Source organism: Parasteatoda tepidariorum, chromosome 7 (assembly GCF_043381705.1).
Source record: "Parasteatoda tepidariorum isolate YZ-2023 chromosome 7, CAS_Ptep_4.0, whole genome shotgun sequence".
Classification (NCBI taxonomy): Eukaryota; Metazoa; Arthropoda; class Arachnida; order Araneae; family Theridiidae; genus Parasteatoda; species Parasteatoda tepidariorum.
The window spans coordinates 82,396,290-82,415,385 of record NC_092210.1 but is presented as its reverse complement, the minus strand read 5'-3'; the positions used below and the strand labels follow the sequence as shown (position 1 = coordinate 82,415,385).

The 19,096-nt window shown below is 28.5% G+C and overlaps 1 protein-coding gene and 1 long non-coding RNA gene across 2 annotated transcripts; one reads left to right on the top strand and one right to left on the bottom strand.

Annotated features, from left to right (window-relative positions):
• Nucleotides 1-4,618: 4,618 nt before the first annotated feature.
• LOC139425968 (uncharacterized) lies at nt 4,619-10,234 on the bottom strand. Its single transcript, XR_011637139.1, has 2 exons — nt 10,056-10,234; nt 4,619-4,922 (listed from the first exon to the last, which is right to left on the bottom strand). It is a non-coding gene; the product is annotated as an uncharacterized lncRNA (long non-coding RNA).
• Nucleotides 10,235-16,656: 6,422 nt separating this feature from the next.
• On the top strand, nt 16,657-17,777 carry LOC139426114 (5-hydroxytryptamine receptor 7-like). The gene has a single exon (XM_071183829.1). It carries the CDS (start codon nt 16,657-16,659, stop codon nt 17,704-17,706), a length of 1,050 nt encoding a protein of 349 aa, XP_071039930.1. The 3' UTR covers nt 17,707-17,777.
• The last annotated feature ends 1,319 nt before the right edge of the window (nt 17,778-19,096 follow it).

Below are 19,096 nucleotides of genomic sequence, written 5' to 3'. Positions count from 1 at the left end.
AAAAACCTATACAGCTTCTTTATCCTTTAGAAATTAATTGATAAATTTTACTAATTTTGTTTCTATTTTGCAGATAAGAGTAACTTAAATAATTCACTTCTTTTTTAACCAGTTTGAAAGCCTTAAGTATGTATACACGTTTAAAAATATTTTGCTCTTTGTAATTTAGTAGAATTTTTCTTATATATTCAATTTGCATCGTTAATGTATGTTTATTGTATCTGTAATAATTTTTTGTAATTGTTTATGAATAGTCTCATTATGGTAACAGTTTTAGTTATATCTTTGTTTTGATAAGTATTATTGTAAATGTTTAAATGGTATTAATTAGGTGAACATTCTGTTCACCGGTGGGGTGTGTGCCGAATTAATTTGCACAAGGCGCTTTGGCGCACATTCCAATGTAAAAGGAGCGAAGTAAGCAGCTACCGGCTGCCTCCCCTAAGTTTGTTGTAATACAGTAGTTGTAGTCGTGATTGTCATGTAAAAGGATTGCCTGCGGTCTTCCGCAGCTTGTGTGAACTTACCTCTGTTATGTAAATAAATGTTATTATTATTATAGTTCATCGTAGTTCAATTCGTCGTAATCGTGCACAACGCCTATATTGTATAAATCTTTAATTTTCGTGTGTGATAGATAAATTTAGTAACTTTTTCTTTTTTCTAAATTCAAAACATAACGCTGCAAAAACTAAGATTAAATCAAGGAAGAATAAGAAGAAAATAATGATTACTAAAAATATGTTTTAGAGAATTATTAATCTTAAATTAAGTATAGATAATCCAGAATATATTCAACAACAAAAACAATGCAAGAATATTTTATTTCTTGCGACAAATATGTCACAACTAATGCATATATTTTGCATAGTCAAGATAAATTCTCATTAAAAAATAGTTAACAACCAATATTTATCTTTTTCGCGAAACTATTCTGCTGGGGACGCTAGGGACAAGACAACAATCATTTTTAATTTAGTGTCCTTCGCTCCTTCATACTTCGCTATTGCTTCAATTATAATTCTAATTAGTCATGTGACGTAACTTATGGAAATTACTGTAATCGAACAAAAAATTCAAGATGTTTTCAGAAAAAATTTATATTGACGTAATATTTTCAAGATCGAGGGGACATTTTTCTACTACATTTACTACATTTTTCTTCTTTAAAAAAAAAAATCGTTCCTAAAAACTCAATTTGTTTCACCGATTTTGTCGCATTTGAACCAAAAATTTAAAAACAGTGAAATTAAGCTTCACATAAAAAGGGTTTCTACCTCTCTTCATTTTTCTGTTTTTCAAATTTTATAAACAATACTGATGAATCTTGTTTATAATATCCCTAGATAAGTTACACGAAGTTAATGTTTTCTTAGTGCTGCCATCTACAGAATATAAAATACATTAAAACAGTTTAATGATAAAAAGAATGTAATATGGAAAACCTTTCGCACATTCCTTATAGCCAAAAAATAAATTGATCAATAAAACAGATGAAACAAAACCAGCTCAAGGAAACACTAAAATAACAAATACAGCAAGTCTTTTTAAAATGTGTAACACTATTGATAATAACATTTTATCGCGCCATTAGATCTATGTGACTAAAATCACTGAATCACTATAAACATAAATAAAAACTGGAAAAAAAAATTATTCATAGAAGCTATCCAGTTGAATAATGCTAATAAGATTAGTCATAGGTATATTTGATTTAAATATTAAAAATCTTTAAAAAAAGATCTTTTTTTCTGAAAAGAAATGTTTTTTTTTTAAAACAAAAATTAGCATAGAACTTTTTCTTTTCTAATTTTTAGCGATTGTAAAACAATAACACACGACCGAAATTTATTAGCAAAAATTAAAAAAAAACTCTAAAAAATTTACGATCATAAAAGTTTGAAAGGTTTATAAAATTTAAAAGTTAAAATTATAGAAGTTTTTTTTTTTCCATCAAAGAATAGAATCGATTTAAATTTTACTTCATATTTTATGATTATTATAATGTTACCATCTTTAATCTAAATAACAGAATACATATTATAAATATAATTTTCCTATAAACTTATTATTTAAAACCTTTCATCTGGACAGTAAAATCTAAAACTTTTTTAATAATAATAAAAATTACTGCTCAAAAGGAACATAATTGTATCGGGAAGAAATCAAAATCAAACCATTTCTTCGATAATCTAATAATTTTTACCTAAGAATTAATACGATGAATATATTAATTATACAGATAAAAATAGCTCTATAAATGAAAGCAACATTTAAAATAATCAGTTATTACTAATAAAAGTGCTGAGAATTTTATTTTGTTTTATGATAGATTTTATCTTTTAATGAAAATTTAATTTTTGCCCAAATCAAATTTTACAAGTATTTAACATATTTATCGTTTTATTTGGTAAAAAGCGTTAATTTATCTTAAAGTTAATAAACTAATTTATTAAATAGAACGTTACCGTTTATCAAACAGGAATATTTAGAAAAAAAATTGGTAAGATATTGAAGGAATAATGTAAACCTTTAATAAAATTATGACAAACTCAATGAAAATTGATTTAAAAATTAGATTAAGAAAAAAAATTATAAACACATTTCAAAATACTTCATGTAATGGATAGGACATGTAAAACCTTTATTTTTTTAAACCAGTCGCTTAAATTCGTAGAGTATGTCGAATAAAAAGATCATTTTGTGTTAATGCCATTTTAAGTTTACGAAGCTTAATTATGCAAGTGTCAGTACAAAACACGCTGTAACTTGCTCGTTTATATGAATTTCAATATATGGTGGAATTATTTCGGAATACTTTAGAAATATATTTTCGAAGATACGTCGAGAAAATTTATTCAACCATCTAAAAAAGAAAATTGTTAAATATTTATACCGTTAATCCAGTGGTACACGATAAATATCACTCTCATCACAAAAAATCATTTTCTAATAATGAACTTGTGCACTTATTAGTAAACAGTTTATGTTTCAGACAAGTAATTTGTTGCCATTATGGAATTAATTACAATAAAAAATAATGAAATCAATTTTCTTCCCTAAAGTAAATTAATGTACAAAAAAACAGTTCACCCTTAATAACTTTTAATCTAATGATCTGATCTTCCCATTCTAGGATTCACTCTTAAAGATTCGAAGGGGTATTAGTGTAGACGAGATTTTAACGAGATTTAACTCAAAGAGTACTTTCTCTGAATAAATATAAATTTTTTCAATGGATTATTCGGATTTTTGACCCCCAAAATATAGGGGGTAGCAGCAATCTGGGAAATTTGGACCCAATAGTTTTGTCAGGAGTGCAATAAAAAGATTGGGCCCTTTAATGTTAATTTTGCTTTCTGTGTATTTCGCCATACCTCGAAAATTTTTTAAGCGAATTTGAAAATTTTTTCACATAATTATGAAATTCGTTTATCCAAAGATAATTCCATACAAAAAAATAGCTTTTAATAAATATTTATCCTTTTTTATCATATTATCTAATAGTAGTCAGAAAAAAATTTGAATTGTAAAATATATAATTTTTTACATAATTTTAACGAATATAATTTTATTTTACATGGCAAAATACAAAATTTAAGATTGAGTCCTGGAACGTATCATTAGATCAAAAGTTATTCAGGGTGGTACGTTTTAAATTTGCGCACTGTGCACACAATTTATTTATCCATATAATCTACTTTTTTTAAACTTGAGGAAGATTTTATTTTCATCTTTTTAAAAAACACTTAGTTTCATTTACGAGAAACAACACTTCAACTTAATGCCCTAACATTTCCCTGTATTTTGTCCTTTCTTTACTTCTTTTTTATCTCCGATTTCTTATTTAATGCTAAAAAAAATACATTTTAATTAATATCACATCCTTTTAATGGAGTAATTAATGAAAAATTAAATTAATTAATGAATTATTAAATTTAATAATTAATAAATAAATATTAAATTTATTAAATTTAATAATTAATAAATAAATATTAAATTTATTAAATTTAATAATTAATAAATAAATATTAAATTTATTAAATTTAATAATTAATAAATAAATATTAAATTTATTAAATTTAATAATTAATAAATAAATATTAAATTTATTAAATTTAATAATTAATAAATAAATATTAAATTTATTAAATTTAATAATTAATAAATAAATATTAAATTTATTAAATTTAATAATTAATAAATAAATATTAAATTTATTAAATTTAATAATTAATAAATAAATATTAAATTTATTAAATTTAATAATTAATAAATAAATATTAAATTTATTAAATTTAATAATTAATAAATAAATATTAAATTTATTAAATTTAATAATTAATAAATAAATATTAAATTTATTAAATTTAATAATTAATAAATAAATATTAAATTTATTAAATTTAATAATTAATAAATAAATATTAAATTTATTAAATTTAATAATTAATAAATAAATATCAAATTTATTAAATTTAAATCTATTAAAATCTATCTATTAAATTTAAATCTATTAAATTTAATAATTAATAAAATAATAAATTATTAATTAATTAATAATAATTATTAAATTTAATTAATGAGTGAATTAAATTTAATGGAGTAATCCTTACAATTTTCTTCATTCAATTTATTAAAGTAACAAGGTGTAAATTCTTAAATTTAAAATTGGTTCCTTTGCGACAAATTTATTATTCTTGTTTATTATTTTTTCTTGATTGATTATCTGTAATTTTCACAATAGGCTTATAAATCCTCTTTTACTGCAGATGTAGTGGTTTTTTGGTTCTGAGCTTTTTCTGCATCTAAAAGTTTCTCCAACCTCCTCTGCTCAACCAATTTTTCCTGTTCTTCGATATAAACATGAAACATTTCATCGGCTATACCCTTGCAGCTGTCACCACGCTGAAGAGCGTCTTCTGAAAAAAGAAAAAGCACATGTTACAGCAGTATTGCGATAACTAAATTATACCGTTAAAAATCTTTTTAGGATTTTTTTTAACTTTTGCCTATGAGTCGGTCTGTGTCTACTTTAGGATAATATGATTTTTATTAGTATCTCTTGTCGCAATCCTTCTGAAATTGAACTTTAAAATATTCATTAGATGCGGGAACAGAATTTTCTTTATTTTTCATCCTTTTGAGTAAAGCTTAAGCAATTTTATAGCTGAACCTCGTGATGGAGCAAAAGAATGCGTAAAAACAGAAGAAAGTACACTTTCCATCACATGATAACTACAAGCAATCCATATTAATTGTTTCTCCAGAGCTTTTTTAATTCTCACACGGCAACCTTTTGAAGTCTTGTATTTCTAGCTGTTGTGTCGAATATGAGATCTTTTACATATTTTCTCAGATTCTACTCCCTAAAAGCTCTTATGCAGCAATCTGCTTCAAATATTACTTCTTTGCCCTTTTGGGACACCTAAATGTTTTTCATTGCCATTTCTGTACATAAGTTTTGCAATATGATCAGCACTTTGTTGGGATCCGTAAATGCCGGGCATATCTTTTCCAACCCAATGTAGTAACAATAGTAAATTAAAGTTATTTTTTAGCAATATTTTTTTTCTTTTAACTTTCCCTTCGAATTGAACATCGTGATAACGTGATTCTCATAATATCATGAAAGAGCCTTTGCAACTACAGCTGTAGCATTATGGTCACTTAAATTGATTCGATCTAATGCCGAAGATACTTCAGGATTATTGAAGATCATGTTCGCTTGTCTTACTAGTGGATGATTCAGATGGAGGTTTAAAATCTTCGTCGTCGAAGGAAGATTCTTCAGAAATTGATGAGAAAAAGTATCATTATTTGTAGTGGAAAATGCTTCTTTTTGTTCTTAATATCGTTCTTTGAATTTTTTCTGCTTTCCTTTCCGTCTGCCTATTTATTTTCATGTGCAACAGTTTTCTGCCAATTAATCCCAACAATGCTACAGGAAAAATATCTTATTTTTGCTTTATTAAAATTTTTCAACTTCATTTTATTTCATCAAGACTTCCACATTAGTAGCAGATATATCGAAAAAAAGTTCTATTTTTGTGATGAAGTTCGCTTCTTTTAATTTATCACTTCCCCGTTGTCGCAAACGTTTTTTTTTTTTTTTTAAGAAATTGATATTTATTGTGTAAATTTTTAATTTAAGCCTGTATTACTTCGTTTTGTAGGTATTTTTACATCATCAAAAACAACATAAAATTTGTTATATTTTCATTTGAAACTTTCTGGGAGAGTTATTTTTTGATCATAACAGTGAAACTGCACCATACGAAGAAAGCCTATCTTCCCAGCTAATGTTGCTGTTAAAAAAAAGATGCTGAATGACCAATGAGCCAGGTTTTAGGTGACGATAGTAAATTTTTATGCATTTTTTTTAATCTGACTCTAAAAAAGAAAGAAAATCGTACTGTAAGTTGTCCAGTAGCTGCCAATTTTTAGGATAAAAGATTTCTATTTGCTCTTTAAGACCAAGTGTAATTAGATTTGCATTTAACTCATATATGCGCTGGCACAAAAAGCGGTCAATATATATGAAAAACTACTATTTGAAAAAAAATCGGTAACACATATTTATTTACACAAAGTGGATATTTCTTTCTGTTACCTACCACTTTAAAAAAGTACTGTGCCTTACTTTAGATCCATTTATATACGTTTATATTCTTAATTTATTTTGGTAGACCTTGTTTCTGATAGATTGATCTGAGTAATAAACCACTTGCGCTACATCCTTTCTTGAAAAAAGTAACAGTACTTTTAAAAGCACACTAGACACAAGTGGGTTAAAAAAATGCATGCGGGACATAAGGAAGGGTTTGTAAGAGATATTATTAGAAAAAGTTTTTGAGTTATTACTCTTGTATAAAGGAAACATTTGACATAAAAATCAGAACTCCATATTGAAAGTTGTCGCATTTTTTTTTCGATTGAACTTAGTTCAATTTCATGAACAAGAATCTGTAATCATCATTCAGAATTTAACAAAAAATTTGATTGGTCTTAAACGTTTACTTAGGGGAGTGTGATGTGATTGATAATGAAGCACTATTTTAAAATTTACATAAGAACAGAGCATAACAGGCTAGTTGATATTTGATTGGAATCGGTGGACCACCACCAGGGAGAGGGTGTAAAATTTAGTTCTTCACTATGCACTCATGTTAAAGGATCGAATGCCATCAAGGCCCATTTTCTGACTAATGTAAGCTTATTAAAGTTAACTTGAATTACCTACAGTATAATTAGACAAATTGCAGAAAATATTGTACTGTCAATTTATTATTATAGTTCAATAACATTATTGATAATGAAGCACTATTTTAATAGTGATTGATAATGAAGCACTATTTTAAAATTTACATAAGAACAGAGCATAACAGGCTAGTTGATATTTGATTGGAATCGGTGGACCACCACCAGAGAGAGGGTGTAAAATTTAGTTCTTCACTATGCACTCATGTTAAAGGACCGAATGCCATCAAGGCCCATTTTCTGACTAATGTAAGCTTATTAAAGTTAACTTGAATTACCTACAGTATAATTAGACAAATTGCAGAAAGTATTGTACTGTCAATTTATTATTATAGTTTAATAATATTATTATTATTTTATATTATTATAAAAATTGATAAAATATTTTCAAATTTGTTGCCAATCAAAATGAGCAAATCAAAGAATCAATACAAAAAAAGTAATCAGCGAAATCAAAGAAATTTAGTAATCATTTACCGAAATTATACCATGCATATTATTCTCAATTTAATTCATAATTACATTAAATATAGCGCATTATCTATCTATCTTACTTGGGAACTATATACTGTGGTTCCGCGTTCGGGCAGCACATCTTAGAGACGAAAGCCTCACAACTTTTTTCTTTGCTAGCTCTGACGTCATCAGATGGTGACCATGCCTCATACAAGAGTAACGCGTTTGTCAATGCGTATTGAGGAATTTCAATGAATTTAAATAATTTATTAAATTAGTCCATCTCTCCACTATTTAATGGCCTTAATTAGTCCGTTGAATAGTAGAGAAAGTTTCCTATTCGAAATTTTATTTTTTTAATTGATAAATCGTTCAATGTGTTCGATTAAAAATGAAGCATGAATTTAGCATAAAGTCAATTTTGTTAAAATTGACTTTATGCTAAATGAAATTTTGAAATCTTTTTATTACGTCTTTTTTCTATTACATTTTTCATACTTTAATTTAAAATTGCCACTTTAGTTGTCAATTGCCAACAATTCGCTTGAAAAATTTTCTAACCAATGTACAAGTATCATCAAAATTAAGATTTCAGATTGGATTGAAGTATATTATGAATATAACGATTATTTTATTACTAGAAAAAAAATGTAAACAAAATATTGTTAATAGTTTTATATACACCTACAGTAATACTTTCTTTCGTAATTTATACTTTTATTTAAATAAGTTATACTGATTAATTAGGCTTATAATTCCGAAGTAAAAAAAAATACTTAATATTTTGCTTCATACTTTAAGTTTTTTTTTCCATTAAATTATCTAAGAATAGTTAACAAAATATCTTTATCAAGCATGACTAAAAGAAAATATTTTAATAATTTTTTATTGTTGAAAGTAAAACACTATAACAGTAACTTCTCCCTCAATTAGAAATGGTTTTGTTTTATGGCTACCGGGGCCGGTACCCCCTGAAGACGTCGGCATCAGTGGTCATATTTTCATTTTTATTTCCTTCGTTTCCTTTATTGCTACTTTTTTTAAAATTTCTGCTGCTTTTTAGCGCGTTTTTTTTTTCAAAGAAATTTTATCTATTTAGAATTAAAAATATTTTTATTTTCTTTTAGTATTTCACTATAACAGTGTAAGATAACTGCTGACGATTTATATGCAGTAAAGGTAAGGCCAATACTACGTGATGTCTCTAGGAGATGTTGGTTCGGCTGACTACCCAACCAGAACATATGCTCTTGCTCCCCAGAGCCCATGGTCAAGAAAACTGAGATGGGCACAGTAGGCCCTGGTCCTCCATGAGCTGTCTCGTTTCAGAATTTAGTTTATATAGCAGAGATTATTCAATAAGAAACGAAATTTATAATAAATATTATGTTTCCAAAACATGTTTCTCTTCAGTTAATGTATCCGCTAAATGTTTTATATTTTAATATTACAACTTATAAAATATATCATAATGCATTTAAGTTATTTTCAAATTCATTTTAAGCACTTAAATAATTTTGAAAGTTATTTTTTCAATGAACATATATTTTTTCATTTTCATATTTTAATCTGTATTGCATTTCAAATTTAAGTTGAATTGTAAAAAATGGAAATATTAAAAAATTTTATAACTTTAAAATTTTAAAATTTTAATTTGAAATGATTTGCACTGGGGAATTATTAGACATTTATCTAAGTGCGACATGCCGTTTATAGTGCTTCAAATAACTTTGTCCCCTAGTTTTTAGTAAGTTATGTAAAAAATTGAGTATCTTTGAAAGAGTTTGGGATCTTAATTTTTGTTTTTATAATTTATTATTTTACGTTGTTTAGATTCTATAAAAATATAAATCTTTTATTTCCTTCACAAAAAAACAAGAAAATTGATCAGAGTAGGAAAAAGAAACGATTTTATTCTTTTAAGAAAATATATAGCTTTATCTAAATTTCTCTTGTATAGTTTATTAATAAAGTTATATAAAATACCAATTAAAATAAATATAGAGATACAGATCAATCGTAGCTTATTTGTTAGATAGAAATATAGAAGAAAACACGGAGATTTATCACTTATAATGCCTAATTCCAAAAAGAGGTGCAACCTAAGCACAAATTCCATTATTATTTATTTAGTTAGTTATTAACTTTAAAAACTGGCTATGTGTCTACCATTTTCCCTATTTTTTAAAATATCTTATATTAACCGTTATTCATCTTAATTAATAATTTATAACTAGAAGTTAAATAACGCTTTCAAATAATCTAACAACACGTTAAAATTAAGCAAATAATTAAATTTATGTGAAGTGCTTAAATTCGAATACAGATATTCTACATACCAAGACAATATGTAGTTAGCAAACACAGAGAAATCAACAATAAAATCTCAATGGAATCCATTTCTCAATATAAACAATATTATAAAATACAGTTAATTAACTAAAATAAATCAATTATCAAAGAATTCTTTGTATTTTCATTGTTATTGAAAATGCTCTATGTAATATCAATGGAAGAAACTTACTGAGAGAAAAAGTGTCTCGATACGAAAGTATATTACAGCAAATTGAAACTAAATATCAGATAATATTTAATATTGTTTTTATCTAAATTCTATTTGTATTTTTATGACGGCAGTAAACTTAAAACAAACAGTTGAACGCAGCTGAATCGAACCTTTTCGACTACCTAACAACGATTCGTTTAGTTTTCAAAGTTCGAAATGCTAATAATTTTGCGCAGCATAGAAGAATGTATACCGAAACAAATTTGAGTTTGCGTTTATAACTGAGATCTTTGATAGCAAATTAGGTCAAAATGTTTCCACTTTTTTTATGGTCACAAGACGGTTTAACGTATTTTACGTCGATTAGTGGTGAGTCCAAGAACAAATGTAAACATTAGCCCTAGTCCTCGATTGTGTGGTAGACAGTTTGAGAAAAACCAAATCAACTTGCTATAGTCTTATTTAGTTTTATTTAGTTCATACCAAACATTAGTAAATCTAAAGCTCTTATTTTGTGTAATTTTATGTAGATTTTTCTAATACCAGGGGACATACTCTGTTAGAATTTTCCCTCTAAAATTATGATAAAACAACCTGCAGTAGTCCGTACATTCAGTTAACCCTAAAGTTTACAGTAACTAACATTTATTACCTTTATGGTTTTGAAACCCTTTACATCTAGCACGGTCAACGCTGTGACTTCATGAGATTGACATGACAGATTAGTCATCTCGGCTATAATAGGCACCCATCTGCAAGTGGTTTCATTAGGTGGGCCTAGTGGCTGCTATAAAATTCTGGTTGTTTTACTGTATTAAGTGAAAGCAGTTACTAAATGCTTCTTCTCACAGTTAACAGTTTGAAAACCATTTTATTTATGGTTGTTTGACTGTTTTGTTTAAATATGGTAAAATAAAGATCAAATAAATTGTCATTTAACCACGTTTTCCAAGAAATTTCTAACAGGGAGCGTTTTGAAATATTTTATAATTTTTGCATTACGAAGTTGAAATCAATATTAAATAAAAAGAAAGATGGCAAAAATTTGCGAAAATGCTCATGTTTGTTGAGAAAAAGTACTGCGACATTTTTTAAAAAAATTAAATTTGACGGATGATGCGGAAAGAGTAGAAATTGGAGGTGATGCTGTATCCGAAAAAAATATTATGGCTAATGCAATACCTGAAATATTGGTGTGGATACGCCACACAATGTTTGTTTTATATTTACTAGCTAAAATAAAAATGTTTCTATTTTCTACCTTCTTTCTTATTTTACTCAATTTTTGATTATGTTTTCTCATCAGAGGGAAAATTTGAAAATTTTTGAACCCTTTTTAGTCTTAGTAGATTGTTTTTGAACCACATATTCATTAATAAATATGCGTCAAAATTTACGAAAAATGTCCCTTAATTATCTGTAGCTAAAGACTATTATTACGCTTTTTTAAAAAAAGAATCATGCAAAGAGGGAATAAGATATTTATAGGATGTACAAAACTTTAAATTGCAATCATATTATGACTAGGGTTGCAAGTTTGTCGCTGAAGGGCTGAAATTTATGGGAAATATTAAAGATTTCGTGATAGGTATGACAAAAAAATCATGAACATGACTGTCATGTTATCTAAACGAGCTAAGAGGTGAGTAAGAGGTTATTATTGAAATAAACAGAATTTTGTTACGGAATATTGAACATTGTTAAATTGTTCTGGTTGTATTGAGGGGATTTAATTAATTGACTTCGTCAACCTTCATCTGTCAAAAGGTACCTCAAGAAAAGTTAACATGTGTTATATACTAGTGAATTGGTATTCAATATTTATAGTGGTAGTTTAGTCCAGAATTTTATCTGTGATGGAATTCGATGAACAATTACCTCTAGTTGATTAATGCTGTTTTTTTTATTATTATTATTCCTTTTCATCATTTTCTGCTCATCATTTTTTATAGCATTTCGCTCATTATTTTTTTTACAGCATTTTGCTTATTTTTTTGCTATATTGTTTATTACCGGGAGACTTTATTTACTTCACCAGATCCTTTTTTTTGAGCGGTTTATATTAAGCAAATCAACTGTTTAATGTGGACCATCCATCGATGTTGACAAGTTCATATCACGTCCGGGTCACCAATGTGGGGAATATATTTATGAACTATGTCCACCTTCATCTATCAAAAGGTACCTCTGGTTCTCGAAAGAGAGCGTGGGTTCGAACCCTTCTTTTGACACCAGAGGTACCTTTTGATAGATGAAGGTTGACATAGCCCATAAATATATTCCCCACAAAATCAAATATTAATTTTCCTGCATTCCACGTGTTCTTCAAAACAAAATATTTAGAAATTTCTTTACCCAAAGCAATCCCTGAGTCACTCCCTAATTGTTGTAAATTAAAAAGGATTATTGAGGTTTATAAAAAGTTTTCGTTCTTTAGTATTCTTATTTCACAATAAGGAGGCAAATTCATCACCCAAAGAATAGAAAAAACACTTTACTTGATATATTTTAGATTATATTTGATCTATTTTTGTAATTTTGGTATATGTCTATTGCCTGAAATGTTTTATTGTTATTCGTAATCAATTTGGAAAGTTTGGAAAGCGTTAATTACGGTTTAAATGCAAATGAAAAATTTAGAAGCCAAAATAAATCCCACTTGTCACCCATCTAATAAATGCACAAATCGTGAATTTTTGAGACAAATATCATCGAATAATTTTTAATAATTTCATAATTTTTGAGACATCTGACAATCATCGCAATATACGTTTCCGAAATACATACAAAAATTCAGGTATTAAATACATTTGCCTTCGAGTAGTTCAACATGCTCAAAGGATCGCAAAATAAAGTCTTATCAGATAATCATAAAGTGAACGAGTTTTTCTTGTAAAAACAAATATTGGCCATCTGTTGTAAATATCCAATGGCCTATTTCATCAATATTACATACTTGAAATATATATTTAAAAAAAGAAAAGAAATTAAAGTTATCTGTCAACGATTTACTCCTACAATTAACGGCATACGTAATGTTATGATGAATGGAGAAAACGTTTTTTCAGAACTTTTACTTTCCTAAAGGTAATTTCAATTTTAAGATTTTTCTCTCTTCGTTAACACTTATTATGCGTAACTTTAGTCATATGTTTAAATCCATGCAAGGATCTTTTAGAATTATTTTTTAATTATTCGTTACCGTACAAAAAAGTCTTGAAAATGTATTTTAAAACAGGGTGGAGTAATTTTGAGCCGCCTTCTTAATTTTTTTTAATTTTTTTTTTCTGCAACGTAGGGTTTAGAACATTTTGAAAAATATATCGACACAACACTTTTTTTTATGTCATAGGTAAAACTTTAGTCTAAGTGGAAAAATTAAAAAAAGAAAAGTATTTTCCGTGGTATAAAGTTGTCGCTTTGAAAGAATTGTTTCAAGATGGTGACTTTGTGCCACCTGATTGGTTTCCTTAAAACCGACCAGAACATTAAAGTTAACCCTTTCTGTCATCGATATCTAAGCACAAAATTTTTAAATATTTTTAAATATTTAGCTTTTTAATTCCGAATTTATTTTAGTTTCTATTTTGGGGGAGGCGAGGGGAGAGAAAAATTTTGAACATTACTCTATTGTTATAATTATGAATAACTATATTTTTGTTAGTTATGAATAATTACGTTACTGTTATTTCTGTTCTCGTTATTAATTACCTTGTTATTATTTATTAAACTATAAATATTAAAATTATTGTTATTAACTATACTGCTATAAATTATTTTGCTGTTAATTGTACTGAACCATTAAATTAAACATCTAGGCAATTATTAGATATTTTATTTGAAAACGTTAATTTTATTTCATTATTTATTCATTCTTTTATTTTTGATTTCTTACTCACACCGAAAAAATTAATTATGGGCAAAGCATCTAATTATTCTCCGCAGATGATGAAAATATAACCGAAATATATATTCCCCTGTAATCTATAAAGTTTAAAACAGTGTCTTTCCACTCTCATAGACATCTGCAATCATCTTTCTAAAGGTTAGATTTGCAGTAATACCGAACAACAAAACATCGCGCATTATTAGTTTCTCGTGTTTCGCTTCTAGCTATCAACATCTAGCTATCAACTTCATCTATAATCATTATCATTAACATCATCTATCATTAACCTATATCATTAACCTCGTCTATCTTAACCTCATGTACTCTTCCACGGGTATTGACGTCAAAACAAGCATTATCCAAATCAGTTTTGTCATCACAGTCGCTGTCTTCATTATTAATCGATACAATTAAAAAAATATAACAGAAAGTCATTTCAAGTCACATGGGGTCACAAACTTCGTTACCAAAATATATAAAATAAGTAAAAAGATTAAAAGATATATATAAGATTTCTATTTGTGATCACTCTGGTTCTCATAAATTGAAGAAAAATTACAAAAATGACCACAACTCAGAAAGTTACGCAATGAATATCATGAAATTGGCACGCAATATAGTGCACATAATAATGTATAAAATGTCATAAAAAAGCGTCAACCAGAAAATTACGGTGTAACAGAAATTAGAGTATGTATGGACAGAATTAGAGTAGGTTACAGAAATTAGAGTATGTATCACCTCTGGCAGCAATAACGTACATGTAAGCGATGTATAATTCTTACAATTATACGTCCTCGCAGGTCCGTTGGGAATGCGAGCCATTGTTCTTGCAAAGCTGTTGCAAGCGTGTCAAAGATTTGCTGAGGAAGATTGAAAACAGCTATGCGTCTTCCTAAAGCATTCCAAAAATGCTCAATCGGATTCAAGTCCGGTAATCAAGCTGCCCACTCCATGCGGTAAAAAGTTTGCTGCTGAAGATAATCCTTTACGATGCGAGCCCTGAGCGGCATTGCACTACCGTCATGCAACACGAAATCGTCATCTATTGCCCCAGCATAAAGGAGTACATAAACATCATCATCGATGACATCAAGGATATCATCTTTATACACCGGAGTATTCACGATTCCACATGGAGAGACATTGAGGTCTATGCTTCCACTTAAAAGAATAACACCCACACTGCAGCATCTCGTTTACAGATGTTTGATGGATGATATTGTGTTCCAGGCTCTCTCTACATCAAACAACACCTACTATCATTTTGGAGGCTAAACCTGGACTCATCTGTAAATAGAACATCCATCCATTGATCAGCCGTCCAGTGAACATGTTGCAGCTCCAACCTCAAATGTTCCCTTCCATGGCACACAAATGGCTGATCGCCTAGCGAAAAAACCACGTTCTTGAATCCTTCTAAGCACAGTAGACGCCGACACCAATCTTTCGGCGACTGCACTAAGAGAGAATCTGTGCTGACTCGGATATGAGGTTCTATTCCTTCGTGCATATAACGATAAGTATCAGTCATCAATTCTCGTCGTAGCATTTTTATCGGTCTTGGCTGAACCTCTGGATACCGAACTTGTGGTTAGAAATCGTTTCCAAGGTCTATGAAACACAGAAGAACTTCTTTCTGACTTTGTTCAGCCTCTAGTCTTCCGATGGATCTCAATCGCAGTTCTTCGTACAAATGATGCCTGGAGATCATTATTACAAATTGTCTATCTCAAAATTCTAATTTCAGAAACAGCAAAATTCGTAGGCTTACAATCAAACATACAATTTTATGCTCATTTCAGATAACGTCATTCTATTATTGCAACACCACTAATTTGCATATTGTAGTTTTACTCAGCAACTCTTATTTGAAAACATTTTCAAATTTTATTCGGATTGGCCTTTTTTGGGAGAAATATCGCTATTTCTGTAATATTTCCTTAATTTATGATAACCAGTGTATATCTTTAGATTATGTATCTGAATATTAACTTACTTTATTAATAGTATATGTACTCCAAATACTAAAGTCTTTCTTAAATAAATTCTATGATAAAGTCCCGGCAGGGAATCACATACACAGGCAGAAAAAACTATCATGAGGCAAATTTTTTGATGAAAAATCTGCAATCGCAGAAATGGCAGCTGGTTTGCAACTTATACTACTCCGTAGCTAAAAAGAAATTTCAAATTATATATTACCTTTATTCCAGTTATTGATAGATGCAATTTAACTCCAGAAAACTTATGTAACTCAAACTTACCCCATTTTACAATGCTTTTAAATCGAATTATTTGTTTCTTTTTTTTCTGTGATAGATATTTAAGTTTCTGAAACTGATCGTAAATCATAAGCATAATCATAGATTAGCAGCAATTTTTTTCAGTTTGATTCCAAAGTCTCTAACTGTTCCCTCAATTTTGATGAACTTAATATTGTCACTGTAATTGATAGAATAAGTTGTTAAGCTAGAATAATTCTCGAAATTAAGCATGTTCTTCCACGGGGCTCATCAGTTTAAATCTCATTTCAGATACACTGATGAGAAGTGAAGAAAATATTTCTATGGTTTTCCCTGCTACCGATGAATATGATTCATGCGATGCCAAACAAAGATACCACGTTCAAAGTCCTTTCCTGGGACTTGTAATTATATTACTATCATTCATATCTTTTGCTGGCAATGGATTGGTAATTTTATCATTTTTCACAAACAGCGAGCTTCGAAGGCAGAAAGGAAGCTATCTGATTTGCAACTTAGCAATATCAGACTTCATATGCTCTGCTTACATCATGCTGCCCTGTGCTGTCTCGTTAATAAACAACGCCTGGAGAACAAGTGGGTTTTTTTGTCGCGTCAATACAGTTTTAAATTACGCTGTCCTAAATTCGTCTTACATGAGCTTGGCAGCCATAAACGTTGATCGCGCCATAGCTATTAAAAACCCTTTTACTTATCCAAACCTGATAACGTCTAGCAGAATAAAAGCAGCCATTACTTGCATCTGGATCCATGGTTTCTTCTTCGGGACACTCGCGGCAACAGTTAGGCCAACATCGTTTGAGTATTCCGAATTACTATGTGCGGAAAATGCCTGCATCAAAAACATAACTTTTACGTTAATATCAACAACCGCATGTTTCGGAGTGTCTTCATTATCTCTGCTAATCAGCGTTCTAACTGTAATTAGTTTCGTTAAAAAATCTCGAAAAGTATACCCTATGCAACCAGGGACAAATAGAAACCTAAAGAATAATACAAAGATGTTGAAATCGTTGTTCATCTTAGTAGGAGTCTACTTCATATTTGACTCTCCTTACTTTGTGTTCAAGACAGCTTTGGCTTTAACCAAAACTAACTTCATACCAACGAAATTGTGCCTCTTGCCTGTATTAATGCTATTTTCCACTACAATACTGAATCCTCTAATTTATGGAATTCTGAGAAAAGATCAACGGGAATATTCCATGAAATCTTTGCGAATGGTATCAGAAAAAATCAACAACTCAAATGCTTACCAAAGAATAAAGCAAATTTTGTTTGTTATAACTGATGAACCTAAAAGATTTTTTACATTATTGCAAATGTAATACATTATTTATTGAAACTAACAAGTGCAATCTATGCATTCATTAAAAGCATTGAATTATTTTAATTGTATTGCAATGATTAGAAACCACATGAGAAAAATTTTTAAAACTTACCTTCATACCTATTATTTTATATTTTTGTTTGAAAATAAACTGTTTAGAATATTCGAATTGCAGAAATTAATTAATAAATATGATTTATTAAAAAAGTTCCAAGAAAATTTTTTTTTAACTTTCTTGTAACATCTAGTGTTTTAGGGAAATATAACTTAATTTAAAAAATTGATTTATCTTACTTGTTATTCTAAGATTAAAGTATGTTACAAAATTATAAGACCACCCAAAATATCATTCATTTTTATGGTACACTGCATAAAATGAATAATTTTAAAATAGTGAAACAATTAAAATAAGCAATACATTCTCAAATGAACCAATAAGTGGGGGAAAAATTGAGATAGTGTCACAGAGTAAAAGACCAGTTTTAAAATCTGGTTGTAGTATAGGACTACCATAAGTATAAGTATAGAACTACTTAAGTATAAGACTACCTATTTTTTTTTCAAAATCATTTTAGTTTTCAATTTTTTTTTCTTTGGAAATCGTATGTAAACAGTAACTTTCCATCGCAGAAAATTCAAACTATAATATTATAAAGAAAATGAGAATTTATCTTATTTGCTTTTATACGAAAATTCACAATGCCACTCGAAAAAGAATTAACTGAGCTCGAAAAATTTGGTTTTTTCGGAACATGAAATAACGAGTTAATTCAACATTCTAAAACTGCTGTTAGCAATGTTTTAAGTAAAAATTATTATGGAAAATATTAAAGATCTAGTAGGAAACGTAAGAAGCAGCTTCGGATAATAGATACATTTTCAAACTGGCAACGATACAGAACTTGTCTACCTGCAAAGTATCTCAACAGGCAAAATTAACGATCTCTCATACAACAGCTTGCTGCAATTTAAGATCAAATTCGAATGTTGTTCTTCGAAAATTATAAAGAAGACCAAGACTGTTAAAGCATCGTAAAGAAGAGATGCTGAAGTGAGCAAAGGAGATCATGGCCTGGGATGCTGATTAGAAAATTAGATTTCTTCCAAGAAAAAAGTTCAATTTTGATAGCTCGATGGTAATAATTATTACTGACATGGTTTTCTAGCAGAACCTCGCGATTTCTTCTGCAGCTTGGTGATGGTGAGGGGAGTTTTTGAGTGTGATGGTGATTGCGATCTGCGGCGAATTTCTGGATAAATTTACTCCAGTTGTTATCAAAAACTACTTTACCAACACCTTTATACCTTTTAGTCCACATCTAGGAGGATCAGACTGGAAATTTCAGCAAGCAATGCGCCATGCCACATTCCTAATCAACTGAAAGTTA